Below are 15,038 nucleotides of genomic sequence, written 5' to 3' on the forward strand. Positions count from 1 at the left end.
GTATTACCTCTTGTGGGTCAACAACGCAGTAGTGGTAGAGATATTGGTTCCAGTAGTACCCAGTGGTGGTGGGCATGTAGAACTGGTTGCAAAGCGCCATAATTTGTGTGTAGTAGATGGAACCAGTAGACTGGGCCGTGGGATTCACCGCCATGATATAAACAATGGTGGCGATGAGCACCAGCACAGCCAGCACAGCGCAGCAGATGATGGTGATGAGGTAGAAGCGCCGTGTTCGAGCCATCTTCGACTTGATGGAACTCATGATGAACAGGGCGACCACTACGCCAAAACATATCAGGACCATGGCCATCATGAAGGCCTTGCCAGCCTTGGGATCGGTATAGATCCCGTACATTCCCCCGGTTCCGTAGCCTGTGCCATATCCTCCAAAGCCGGTACCGTATGCACCCCCATAGCTGCCTCCGCCATAGCTGCCTCCGCCATAGCCCGTTCCGTAGCCACCCATCCCACCGGACAATCCAGTACCCGTGTCAAGGTCCCATTGCAGGGTGGAGGCGACGCAAGCGAAGATGGCAGCGCACATTAGCAGGGCAATTCCCTGCAGGATGCGGATGACTCCCGGTGGGGAACGCCAAGACTTGAAGTCGATGGGCCCAAGATCCTCCGGGTACTCGCTGCCTACGTAGTACGAACCCGGAGGTACCCTGGAGCGGGCATCGGCTTGGTCTGGGTACCAGGAGGCAGCCTGAGAGTGAGGCAACATCACCGGCTCCGCATTGAAGTCTCCCGTGGGACCACGAGAGCCGTACATGAGCTGCCTGTCGAACATTGGTTGGGCATAGCCTTGCTGGGAGCCATTGTATGGAGGAGGGTCATCATTTGACCGAGGTTGTCTGTACATCGTTCCTGATGTGTCTCACCTGTTGGGGGAATAAAAGGATCGAATCAAATTAGTAGCCTCTGCTTCGATGGCGGAACAGGTGGTTAGTGTGAGTGAGTAATAGTTGTTGGAGTGGTGCTGTGTATGAGTGTAAGGTGCATTGGTACATGTGAATCATTTGTTATGATGTACGAGTAGAAACAGATATGTCCCTGACGGCAAGCAGTGTTTGAGTATATACAGAATATATACATGGCATATGATATAATGCATTGTGTTGACGTGCATACTATATATTCTACACAATGCTTGATCGATCACTGAATGTTATTCTGGTCACTGTCCGCGAGAAGGTGGCACGTGACTTTCAGCCAGGGTTATAGAGAGAGGTCTCCTCAATGTGGTGTGCCAGGTGCATATTTTCCAGGTCACAGATCCAGACAGACCCAGGTGAAATTACGCCTGGATGTTACAAAAGAATAGGGCTGCAAAAAATATCCACAGCCCTATCCTTCCCATTAACCGCAATTATCCACAGCTTTCCCATCCAGTATTGCAGAACGACTTTTTTTTTATTATCCACACATTTTTTTCCACTGAGCAAATTCAAAGATAGGATCCAAAATGTTCATCCCCCCACATTTATTTGTTTCATTTCATTTATTTGTTTCATTTATTTGGTATAGCCCTGTGAGCCATTCGGATCTTGAATCGGGTGCAACCGCAACAAACAAAAAAACAAAAACATGAACAAGAAAACATCACCGCGAATAAGAAGGGGTTCGAATGTATAGTACTGCAATTTGTATGTGTCGCTGCATGTGTGCGAGTGCACTGCATTATGAACCCAGTGACATGATGGATTTCATTCCTAGCCATGAAAATAAGGTGGCACGAAATAGGTGAATCAGTCCTTGCCCTACTACAGATCGACACAACCTTAACAATCTTGTGCAGTGGGAAGACAAAAACATTGATCCATGGTGCTGGCCAAATCAATTCCTCAAATGCCCTGTTGGCATTAGTTAGTAATTTCGAGCAGCCACAACAGAATAAAAGGATAAACGAGGATTGTTTACCTTTGTTTAAGCATATGTATTATTTTGAAGTATCTTACCAAGCGCCAGAATAAGTCACCATCGACCACTACAACTTGACTAAAATACAACCACCACTACCATCACGACATAATTAATATGCAACGACCATAACTACTCAAACGCAACACCACTACCATTGAAATTCCACAGCCACCACCACCGTAACCACTCAAATACAAGACAACACCAATACCACTGGACAACATCAAACAGCAACTACCACGATATTAACTGCAGGATGACAGCCACCATCATAACAAATGTAATCAAACAACCGTTTATAGTACATTATATCATACAACCTTCACCACTCCCATGACCCACGGTATTACAATACCACTATCATAACAGCCTACCATTTATACTGAACTATAACACAACTGCAACATAACTACTCAGAACACCACTACTGGACCAAAATACAACTACTGAAATACAATTCACCACTACCACCAACAGTACTGAACTAGATACAAAACAACCACTAACGTAACTATAGAATTACAACCACAACTACCGCAACTAGTAACACAACAACCATAAATCATGGATTATAACCAGCACTCTTACAACAAGCTACTGGGCAACAACAACTACCGATCTGCGGAATACAACCAGCCATTGTAGTAGAGGTCACCTGTGGTTACAAACTAACACGCCGCGCTCTGAACTCACACATCAAAGTTACATTCCAGGCCGCGGCTAACATCAGCGTCGAATGGATGACACCACACTGGACATGTGTGAAAAAGAGCTTCATGGCTCATCGGATTCCTCAAGACTCAAGATTCTGATCATCAATCCCAGGGTGGTGAAGTATGACCAAACAGCCCTTTGGCCCGCCACCGTGTGAGGAAGCCTCCATCCGGCAGTGGCCTGATAAAGAGCTGTACAAGTAACGTTACCTATTAATAGTTACACGATGCATTCACGTGCGTAACGTGTACGTTTAACCACGAGTGCGTGGTACACACACAAGCGTTTAAAGCCCCCAGGGCCGTCGCTCGAGGGAGACAAAGGCGCGCGCGTGCGTGCGTGCGCGTGCACGCCAAACACAATAAACACATACTCTTTGGTTTCTATTCGTGACTTCACCGAATAGAACCAAAGAGTATGGATCCTTGCAGTCACGAAAGCTTCAAATCTAGAACAATAAACACACACAAAGAGAAAGATCCCCGTTTGTAGCCTTGAACACCGTTGTGTGGGGGGCCCCCCCCCGGGACCCCCCCCCCCCAAGGGCTTTTAGCGAGGACCTTTGGGGACAAACAACGGCACTCGAGCGAGTGGATAGGGTGGTGGATAGGGTGGTGGATAGGGTGGTGGACAACACCGCGCACGTCCGCCTTTGTCTCCCCCCCCCCCCAGCGGCGATGTTTACACAACGCAACCCTGGTGCTCTCGGCACGCGCGGACCTGCTGGTTAACGCACGGCCATTGCGTGGACAACCCAAGCCGAGCCGCCGGTGGTTGGAGTAGGGGGGTGGAGGGACACCTGTTCACGCCGCGTACGTGCGCGCCGTTCCCCTCTCGCGCTCTGAAGGCAACTTCATACTTTGTTAACGCCAGAAGCGAGCAACACGCGTTAACCCCCCCGGCACGCACCCGCAACACGCGCTCGCTGGCTCACTCGCTGGCTCGCTCGCTCACCTTGCGCTCCCGACAGCTCGACTCGCTTCCGCCTCTCCACTCGCTTGGGGGAAGACGACGACGCGGCAGGCAGGTGAGGAGGCGGTGTCACCTACGCGGCCACGCCCCCACCAGTCGATGCCACGCCCCCCGTTCCTCTATAACCACGCCCCGATCCTCCTATCCCACGCCCTCAGCCCCCCACCCCATCGTCTTTTTTCTACCTGAGGCCAGGCCCCCCCAACCATCAAGGCCACGCCCTATCCCCCCCCTTGAGGCCACGCCTCCACCAACAGAGGCCACGCCCATCGCAGGTGATGCGTTCAACTGAGTTCAGCCCCATTCACGCACGATCGTGTACAGTGAGCGCACTGTATCACATTGCTTCCCTTGCCATTCTCAAAATATCACAATAGGTTTTACCCTTTCTGGCAATGAAACAGTTGTGTTAGGATGTTAAAACACCAAAAATGAAACCTTTTGCAAGGAACCATGTCTGCATTAACCACATATACTTGTGGTGAACATGCAAATAAAAAAACGTGCTCTGATAGTATATGCATTTTCTTTGTTCTTTCGGTAAAGTCACGTCGATAGAAAATAATAAAATAAAAATTTAAAATTATAATAAATTGAAAATAAAAGCAAAAAACCCACGTAGGAGTAGGAGGGCGCAGTCAAAGTGTGTTAGACAATGGGGGGGAGGAATGGGGTAGAGATAGGGGGTAGAGATGGGGAGAGAGATGGGGGGTGAGAGTGGGGGGGGGTAGAGATGGGGAGAGAGATGGGGGGTGAGAGTGGGGGGGGGGGGGTAGAGATGAGGGGAGAGAGGGGGGGAGAGAAGGAGGGGGAGAGAGGGGGGTAGAGATGGGGGGTAGAGATAGGGGGAGAGAGGGGGTAGAGATGAGGGGAGGAAGGGGGTAGAGATGGGGGGTGAGAGAGGGGGGGTAGAGATGGGGGGAGAGAGGGGGGTAGAGATAGGGGGAGAGAGGGGGGTAGAGAGGGGGGGGTAGAGATGGGGGGGGGGTAGAGATGAGGGGAGGAAAGGGGTAAAGAGGGGGGTAGAGATAGGGGGAGAGGGGGGGTAGAAAGAGGGAGAGAGGGGGGGTAGAGAGAGGGGGGTAGAGATGGGGAGGGGGCATTGCACCTCGCTACACACATCCACACTGCTGACGGTGGAGGTTAACAAGAAAACAAATCAAGTCATGACCCAAAGTGGTTGATGACATCTTTCCAATGATTGCTGAGTTTATAACATCTTAACACAACTGTTTTATTGCCAGAAAGGGTAAAACCTATTCTTATATCACGTGCTGTATGTTGAACTTCTTTCGCACCGCACGTGGCCCAACCGTTCTCCGCTTTACCTGCGACCAAGCTCCATCACCTGGCCCGCGGCACGAGACCACAATACAACACAATAGTAATTCGACTTCTACTGGACTGTAAACACGTTATATTGCTTGAGTTATTTGTTTACGTGAAGAAGGGCCATTCACCGAAACGTCGCCTGTTATATGTTCCTTATTGACAAACATGTTTCGTTTTTTGTTGTTATAAGTTATACTGTGACTAGTGCCATGCAACCACTACCATAACTATATTAACTATTGGACTACAGTACATAACAAGCAGTTCTCTTAGACAACACCAACCATTACTGCCATAACAAGTGCACTACAATAGACAAACTACTGGACTACGTTTATGGATTAATTTTTTTCCCAGGAAAGCCTCACCGAGTCTCAAGAAATTTAGTTTCAGGTAGGGTCTTGCCAAGTTTTTTCGCAGGAGGAGGCGATGTTCCTGCTGTGTGTAATCTCCATTACATTCCAGACTCTAAAGTAATTCACAATGAAGCATCAACAAGCACTGGACTTTAAGATAAAGCAGTAATAACCAACTCTATCACTAAAAAAAATACTTTACAATCACCAGTACCAAGAGACTGCACCACCAATCACACCACCAATATGACCACTGCACTGTAACCCCGAACCATAGCAAATCTCACTCCCTCCCCTAACCCTCATTCCCTCACAGCTCAAATCCCCCATCACACACGAACAGCGACCCTTCCCCCATAACCATGTACGACTACCTCCACACAGCGCCTACCTTCCCCCCCCCCACCCTTCAACCACCAGAAGATTCAATGTCTCATCATCGCCTCTCGAAAGCCCCGCACAATACTTTACCCGCTTGTATCACCGTGCCACCCACACCCCCACCACCCATCGGCCCTCTCCGTCCGTACTTCACCCCCACTCACCCGCAGGGCAGCCTTTTGTGTTTGTTGTAGGCTGCAAGGGCATTCCTCCAAGAGCCCAGGGGGGTGACCGCATTGTGTTTGAAATTTGTGTTTTTTTTTCTTTCTTTCCAGAATTAGAATAGGGGTGTTTTTCATATATATAGGAGTTGATAATAGGGGTACACGCAAACAAGATTTATTCACCATCCCATACACTATAACTTGTTTTGCAGTTCAGCATCATCAGAATTAGTAATGACCTATTGACTGCTGGATGAAGGCCATCTCGAGCCGCCACCATCGCTCACGGTCATGCAACAGAGCAATCCATGGAGTGGCTTCGAACAAGCATTTACGTTTCAGTCAGTATATGTATATCAAACTTACGTAAGTTCTCGAATTTACGCGTAATGTGTAATTCTAGTCACGCGGCTCTCAATGCTTCTTGGCGAACGGTATGCCGAGGCCCTCATGCAGTAGTGGTTTGACAAACGGGCTGTACCTTACATGTACATGATAATTTTAATTTGTCACTTTGTCAATGTTTCTGATCCATATCTCATAGCAGGTGCTGATCCAAATGTTGTTTTTATCAAATGTCGTCAATACAATGATAAAAAAAACATAAGAGTAAGCTGTAGCACAGTGGTCAACACACTGGAACACGATCCGAACTACCTGAGTGCTTTGTTCCACCAACGTCCGTGGAGGGTCCTACCTCGAGTCCTAGACCAGTCCCTGGGCGGCCCCGTTTCCAAACCCCATACTGACCATGAAGTACGATAGAGTCGATTCCAATACCTCCCCTGACCGATCGAAAGGTGTGGGGAGGCGCCGTGCAGGGTGTAAATACACAATAGCAAGTACAGTACTTGCTGTCCCCATTAAAGTTCAATAGACACGTGTAAAGAATGTGAGATGTCAGAACCTAGTGTGAGCTTTACAGAGTGGTACAAATGTCTTGTGACCCCATTTGAGCCTCTAAAATGTTATATTTTTTTCAAGTAAGGTTTTCTTAAAACAGACAATGTGCACAGGAAAACAATGTTAGGGGTGAATTAATTGGGGGTATAGTAATAGGTTTTACCCTTTTAACTGGCACAAAAACTGACACCTTTATTCAAGGCATCATGTTTGCAATAACCACAACACAAGCAGTCAAAATGCAAACAAAATAGACAACTCTGATAATAATATGCACTGTCCTTGAATTTGATTGGTCCGCACCCGAGACGGCTTTTCTTAGAGCTTTTCTTAGAGCCGTCTCGGGAGTCACAAGACATTTGTACCACTCTGTACAGCTCACACTAGGTTCTGACATCTCACATTCTTTACACGTGTCTATTGAACTTTAATGGGGACAGCAAGTACTGTACTTGCTATTGTGTATTTACACCCTGCACGGCGCCTCCCCACACCTTTCGATCGGTCAGGGGAGGTATTTGAATCGACTCTATCGTACTCCATGGTCAGTATGGGGTTTGGAAACGGGGCCACCCAGAGACTGGTCTAGGACTCGAGGTAGCACCACAACACAAGCAGTCAAAATGCAAACAAAATAGACAACTCTGATAATAATATGCACTGTCCTTGAATTTGATTGGTCCACACCCGAGACGGCTCTAAGAAAAACTCTAAGAAAAGCCGTCTCGGGTGCGGACCAATCAAATTCAAGGACAGTGCATATTATTATCAGAGTTATCTATTTTGTTTGCATTTTGACTGCTTGTGTTGTGGTTATTGCAAACATGATGCCTTGAATAAAGGTGTCAGTTTTTGTGCCAGTTAAAAGGGTAAAACCTATTACTATATCTTGTTACTGACAAAGGAGGTCTCATAATGTAATTGGGGGGTCACAAGACATCTATCTGGACCATCCTATACACATGACTGTTCACCCCGTGAGGAATTTCGATGGCGACGTTCTCGTTTGTGTAATTGAAACGTCTGACTTGTTAAAAAAATATTGGTGGACCTAAGTTTGTTGTCATGAGCAAGTCAATGGAATGTACAGCCCTTCATCAATCCACTGATGGATGTACGCCTCCCAACACCTTTTTGTTATGTTTTTACAGTACCATACTTCACCATGCTCATCAATGTGGGTTGGTGAATGGGGGTGACCAGGACCAGTTCGGATATCAATTGCTACTCATGTCAACCGTGTATGGGAATCGAACTCTGTTCACCAGATTCATAGTGCAGTGTACTAACCACTGCGGTACTGCTCTACGACATAAGAAAAATACACATAAACCTGTTTTAGGTGGGTAGGTGATCCAGGAGGACAATACCCATATGAGGACAGAATTCCACGTGAGGTCAAATCAGCTTCTTAAGTGCACCGAGTTGTGTTTGTCTCGCTCGCGGCAGCATTGGCTGCATTCATATTTAATTGTTTGAGTCAGTGAAACTGACGTTAATTGGATTCAAAAATGTTTACTCATTCAGGTGTTGTTGTGCCTGTCGAGAACTTACCATGATATATTTTTGCAGGTGTGTCTATAGGGGTGTCCATTGCCAAGCAAGATTGCAAAGAACACGCAGCGGTCACATTAGCCTCCCATAATTGCTTTTTTTAATTGTTCACTTCAACTTTATTTATTGTTCAAGTCACATGGTCTCGTGATGTTTTTTGCATCGTCAATTTTAATTTATTCAACCACTTAACATTACGTGACCCAATGGCATTTTGTACAAAGTTTGGAGTGCCAGTGCAGTGCAATTAATTCCATCAGGCAGCAACTGTGTATGTTGTAGATGTGAATTACTCCTCACCAAACTCAAACAAGACAATGAAAACTCAGACGCATAATGTTAAAGCTGGTGCAGTAAATCATGTTATTGTGGCAGAATGAATCTAGACTGAAAATGTTTATTGATCAAAGTTTGGATCAGATTTTTTTTAAACGTGTGCATTGCTGGCAATCAACCTTTCGATGGAAGCACAATTCTTTTAGAATTTAATGTGCATCGCTCTTGATATGATTCAGGTACAAAATGCATTGAAAATGCATTCAAACAGTGTAGAAAATTTCCTGGTAAAATATTTTTACGAATATGGTTTCACACTTAGTTTAGTCAAGAGATATCTGATACTGCTGTACTGCATTATATCCATACTAGGGGTTGTTCGGGGGCGCCTGTGGCACCCCTCACAACCATTTACGGCCTTCGGCCAGGAAAGTCACAAAAAAATGGCACACGAACGACGCGTTCACGCAAGCACCCGATGCTCCGTTTTGAAGTTTTAAAATGAAACATCTTTGAATCGTATAATGTTTTGAATTAGATCATTTTATTTCTTCATTGACAGCTTATATCATTTTACAATGCGGAAGACTTAATTGAAAAGGACATTTCGTGTGAATTTTCTCTCGTCGCTGAGAAGATGGCCTTGCTGGGGGTTCGGTTCGATGCTGACTTTCACCTGTTTGGGATTGCAGGGTCGAGATAAGGCGACATCGAGCTGCTGGCCGTGAGAGAAGACCGCCGTCTGTCTGCAGATCGATTCCAACGTAGTCGAACGTCTGTCCCTGCACCTCCGTCGTTCATGCAGGGGGTGAGTAGGTTTGCAGCGCCCCCTGCATGAAAACGACGGAAAGTGCAGCGTTCATCACAGAGAGATAAAGTTGTGCGCTTATATAATTGTACAGTGATATTTATCTTAATCGTGATTAAGGGGCCGTCCATAAATGAAGTCACACACCTGGGGGGGGGGGGGGAGGATGGTGTCAGACATTTGTGACTATGTGTGACGAGGGAGGGGGGGGTTGAGAAATGTGACGTCACATCAAAATGCGCAACTTTAAATATAGACAACACGTTCTACGTAATTAAATAAACTTTTTAATAAATGTTTTCTCCTACAACATCAGAGTGCAGCACCACATTAAATACGCACTACAATGACAATAGTTTAAAACGATTTGAAGCATGTTTTATTTTTTAAATGGAAATATGGGTTTGGGGGGGGGGCGGGCAGAGCTTTGTGACGTCATATTTGAGGGAGGGGGGGTCTGACTTTTTGTGACGCCGTGTGACGAGGGGGGGGGGGTCAAAAATCGTCCAAAATCGCGTGACGTCATTTATGGACGGTCCCTAAGCAGAAGATGAGTCGTTGCAGAAATAGGACTGTTGAGATTGCCTAACATGGACTCCGGTCATGTTGCATGCACCAAGTAACTACACATCGTTATATATTACACATCTCACAATGTGGGGGTAACCACTTAAAGTACGCAATTGTTTTACATTAAAAAGAGACAAAATGATTAAAAGTCAAAGTAACCCCCAAAAGTGAATTCCATGTTTAACTGTGAATCAGTTGTGGCTATGCCACATCTCCCTTCTGCCCCCCCTCCCTTCCCCCTTCTTACACCAACCCACACTAACCAGCATGGTTAAGTATGGTTACAAAATATATATTCTATTGACCTTTCTGTGGAGTTTGATTTAAAAAAAAATCCACCTGAGTGTCACCTAGACCAGCGGTCGGCAAGAAAAATAACAACAAAAATAAAAAAAATATTCGAATTCGATCAAAAAAACTCAATATATCAAGAGCCACAATGAACGTGAATACGAGACGGTGGTCCTTAATAAATAACGTCACGAAGCAGTCCTTAATAGGGCCGCATGTGGCTCCAGAGCCGCAGGTTGCCGACCACTGACCTAGACAATCCAGGAATTGGCATCTGTGTTTGTATGGCAGGAATGCATGGTGGAATGTATTGAACTTTATCACAATATACTGCACTGTTTTGATAGACATAGGCTAACTGAGTTTGGTCTCTGGAAAAGGTGGCAACTCGACCCATGACCGACATGGCTTGACAAAGGAAGGTTGTAAAAGTATTACAAATAAGCATAAGAAACACAACTACAGTACTTATAAGAGATTGATCACCCACCACAAGTTGTTCATGTTCAGCTGCAGCCCTGTTTCCACAACTAATTTTAACTGGCTTCACTCACGTATGCAGGTTTCCAAAAATACTTTTTAAACACGCTGACCCATGATGTCATGAGATCGTAGTAGCCCCCCTGTAGATGAATGCTAGCAACACTGAGTGGGAGAGAACCCCAGAAATGGTGATGATGTCAAGGGTCACCGTAGCAGTGTTTATCACAAAGGGCTGTGATCTCTGCCTTGCTCGGCACCGGAGTTCATAAACATGCTAACAAATTGCCTTAATACATATTTACACCTCAATAATCAAACACACGTTTATGTTAAAAACGTTGTGTACGATAACAATGTAAATAGTATGTCGGTCGGTTTTTTTCAGTACAGTACTTAATTGGTTTCACACTCAAGTATGTAAAAAATGGATCATCAACATCACGTTATGAGATGAAGAACTACCCTCATGGAACTCTCACACAAAGCATTACATGACATTGTCAGAGGTATATCAGAGAGCATACAGATATGACTGGCATTAAGCCCTGTAAACATTGTCACAGTTGCTCCATGAAGCCTACACAGAGGCTACTAACTGGCTTTACTAACCTCGATATACACATATAATTCTGAAAACTACACATTGCCATACGAAAGCAGAAAAATACTTGCTCCATTATACACTGTAAATAGTGTTAGTCCTCAGGGGCTGGCATGTGCCAAATTAAGTGAAGAACCACATTTTAGTAGTAAGTGTTTTGTGCTGGGCTGAGACCACAAACTCGCCGTATTTGTTTAATTGGTCAAATCACGGGTGGCAGCCCCGGTTGTTCACGCCGCCTCGAATCCATCTCGCTAATAATGTCATTCTCTTACATCTACACCCATCATCGTGTTCATCAACCATGGTCAATCCACTACTGGGAAGAAGGCCTTCCCAAGCCGCCGTCACCTCTCATGATCATGTGATGCAATAACATCAACAGCCGCTATTCGCCACTTGGTGGCGGTGACGTCGCCACGGTGCCCGTGCCAGGCCATGTGCACTTTGAGGCCACGTCAAGCGTCGGAGGCTCGCTGACAGGAGGCCAAGGGACAGAGCCAGCCGGTGCCATGGGTTGATGCAATAATCCGCCTCGCGCCCGCATACGGGCTGATTTCATCGCTCCATCTCCATGGTTTCCATCTCGGACGCGTTCCATTCTATGACATCCTCTCCGTAATTATCCTTGACCATTTGCCATCATTCCTACATTGCCAGTGCCCATGCTATACTGAAAAGGAGCTCATGTGACAAGTTGAACATCTGACCACGACAGGCGCTGGAGCCTATCATTTACAGTTGCATGGGTGTCGTTATCAGCGTCATGACATCAACGCTGTGATATTGCCGTGGCGACCTACACCATCATCATGATGTCGTCGCACGTGTCCGAGATGTCACAGATATGCCTCGCTATATGAAAACATACGAAGGATTTAAAGAGTAACGCAGTAGAACTTAGGGTCCGGGGAGGGTCCGGGGAGGGTCCGGGGAGGGTCCGGGGAGGGTCCGGGGAGGGTCCGGGGAGGGTCCGGGGAGAAATACCAAATAATTGGATGAATAGGGGCATGGCTATTATGATATTTACAGACCCTACATTGTTTTTTTTGTTTATTTAACCAGATGATAACTCAGTGGACCAGAATTTGTCTCATTTGCAAGAGTCACCTGGGGCATGAATCTTCCAGTAGGAGGCGATGATTGTCATGTATAGTCCCAATTGCGTAATTTGAAAATAATTTTCGAATTTGTAAAACTTGGACTGACGCCACCAGACTATGGGCTACTCCTGCAAATGACGTCAGGGAATCTTTAACATCCATGGTTAAACAAAAGCCGCATCTTATCATGGTTATTACACCCGCAGGAGTTACCAACAAATCGTGGTGTATTCGAACCCAATAAGTCTTGCAGATAATAGGATTTGCGGGTTAATTTAATAACAGATAAGAGGAGGTCAACTGTAGAAGAAAAGGCCCAGCCATGCTGCATGGCTGCTAGGTTTTAGAATAATAAGTCCTCATTCAGCACTAAGCTATGAAGGATATAACCTGCATAATCAAATTTCATTATCACAAAGACCACACTCGGCACTCTTGAACATTGTTATGTTAGCTGTGCATTTCATGCAGCAGCATCAGTCATCGACATTAATTCAGCATTGGTTTGGTAAACCAACAAACAGAATGGCTTGTCTGGTGAATACAAAGTGCTAGCAGTTGAACTTCTGCTGCTGCTACACACGTCATAGCTAGAAGTTAAGGAAATAAAGGCTATTTTATAGTCCCATGTGGCCAATCTGGATTTTTATTCGCATGCATATTTAATTTTAAAAAATATAGAAAGTTTGCCCACGGCAGCTCTGTTATTCAGTTTAACATGTAGGCTTTCGCGACCAATATTATTCATAATATAGGTTTTTGGGTTAGATCGCGTTTATTTATAAATGTGTCGTAACCCTCCACCATCCGACACGGCCAATCAGCAAAAAAAAGTGTCACGTTGACAAAAGACAAATAATTCACTACTTTAGCCCACCGGTGTGTTGAAGAGTGAATCCACATTTACAGTTTGAGTACGACGTTTCGCTGGTAAATACATCCAGCATCATCGGGCAATTCGCCAGAATGGTAAAGCCCTCGCTTGCTCCCGGTTTTATATAGAGTGAGTTAAGTGATGACGTCACCCTGCTGCTCTATATAAAACCAGGAGCAAGCGAAGGCTTTACCATTCTGGCGAATTGCCCGATGATGCTGGATGTATTTACCAGCGAAACGTCGTACTCTAACTGTAAATGTGGATTCACTCTTCAACACACCGGTGGGCTAAAGTAGTGAATTATTTGTCTTTTGTCAACGTGACACTTTTTTTGCTGATTGGCCGTGTCGGGTGGTGGAGGGTTACGACACATTTATAAATAAACGCGATCTAACCCAAAAACCTATATTATGAGCTCTGTTATTGTCTGCATTGCTTGTTAAAATATGAGCTGCTGAGCACATCTTGTTTCTGCATTGTTATGTGAACCTTTTGTCGGTGCCCCAGGGTACCATAGTACCCCGGCTCTCGCACAATGTCCGTGATGCAGTCGTTTTTAGTCTGTTGATGGTCGGCGATGCGGCAATCGACTCATCTCGACGAGCTGTAGTCACGATGCACCACTACGGTGTGTGTCGCGAGCGTTCAGGGTTTCGGCACAATCGTCCTCGCTGCGTTTCGACATCGCGCAGTGGCACCGATTTCGGATTGATTGGTAACCCCAGTCGCGGAGTGAAGTACACCCCTGGGTAAAAATAGTGTCCCAGAAATACAATATTTAATTGTCTCGGCCATTTCGTGTTATTTGGTACCCCGGGGTACCGCCATAAGGATCATGTAAAGAGCTCATTATGGTAAAAATTTAAAATAAAGCATTCCTCATTAGTAGCATACCTTGTAAGAGAAACACTGTATACAAATACAGTAGTCAGCCAATGTTTTGTATAATAGCCCTTCTGCAGAACAGAACAGTTATGCTTATACTGTTTTTGTAGTACAGTATTGTGAGGAGTATATTGTTTTGGAGTTTACCATATCGTGGGTAGGGGCGGGGCGGTGCGGTGGCGAGATGTTAACTCCCTCGCCTGGTATGCAGGAGTTCATGGGTTCGATCCTGACCCTGACGCCTCTATATTTGGAGTGCCATGGATTTGTCTCCAGGTCCTCCGGTTTTTCCCTCCACATTTAGAAACATGCGTTTAGAGTATTTAGCTGCTGTAAATGTCTACATGATAGGCCACTTCATTGAGGTCGCTTCTGAAAAACAGCTATAAAGCTCAGTGGGCCTGACCTAGTGAAATACAAATATTTAACAGTTTTAAATAGGGTGAATGTCTCACATGATGTATACAAGCCCACTTACCACATAAAGTGATGTGCCATAATTTTAAAATTGCTTCCTAGCCCAATAATAAAAACCATTGATGTTTTTTTTATCCATCATCATCATCAGCCACTGCAAGATGAAGGCCTCCCCAAGTTGTAGCCATCCCTCAATGTCACATGGTGCCACAATTCATCGAGCTCCTGTACCGGAGATTATCTTATCGCTTCATCCCTACAACGGTAATCCACTTAGGACATTTACTCATTCGACATTCATTGCGAAGCTTACACTGCTTGCTTTAGATGAATGCTCTACGCATGACATCTCGACACGTAACTTTTCCACACCGCTTGCAATACACCTGATGATGCTGAACCCCCAAGGTTGAGTAAATCTGGAC

At 45.6% G+C, this 15,038-nt stretch overlaps 1 protein-coding gene across 1 annotated transcript in view; it reads right to left on the minus strand.

Moving 5' to 3' along the window:
• The window catches only part of LOC116956002 (occludin), a 53,517-nt gene extending 49,764 nt beyond the window's left edge, over positions 1-3,753 (minus strand). Inside the window, exons 1-2 of the mRNA XM_032977433.2 lie at positions 3,595-3,753; positions 8-884 (exon numbers count right to left, since the gene is read on the minus strand). Of these exons, the coding sequence (XP_032833324.1) occupies positions 8-865 (858 nt within the window). The 5' untranslated portion in view covers positions 866-884; positions 3,595-3,753. The remainder of the gene's footprint in view (positions 1-7; positions 885-3,594) is intronic.
• Between the last annotated feature and the right edge of the window lie 11,285 nt (positions 3,754-15,038).

Source organism: Petromyzon marinus, chromosome 1, assembly GCF_048934315.1.
Source record: "Petromyzon marinus isolate PM22_M1 ecotype Great Lakes invasive population chromosome 1, UKy_Petmar_22M1.pri1.0, whole genome shotgun sequence".
NCBI lineage: Eukaryota > Metazoa > Chordata > Hyperoartia > Petromyzontiformes > Petromyzontidae > Petromyzon > Petromyzon marinus.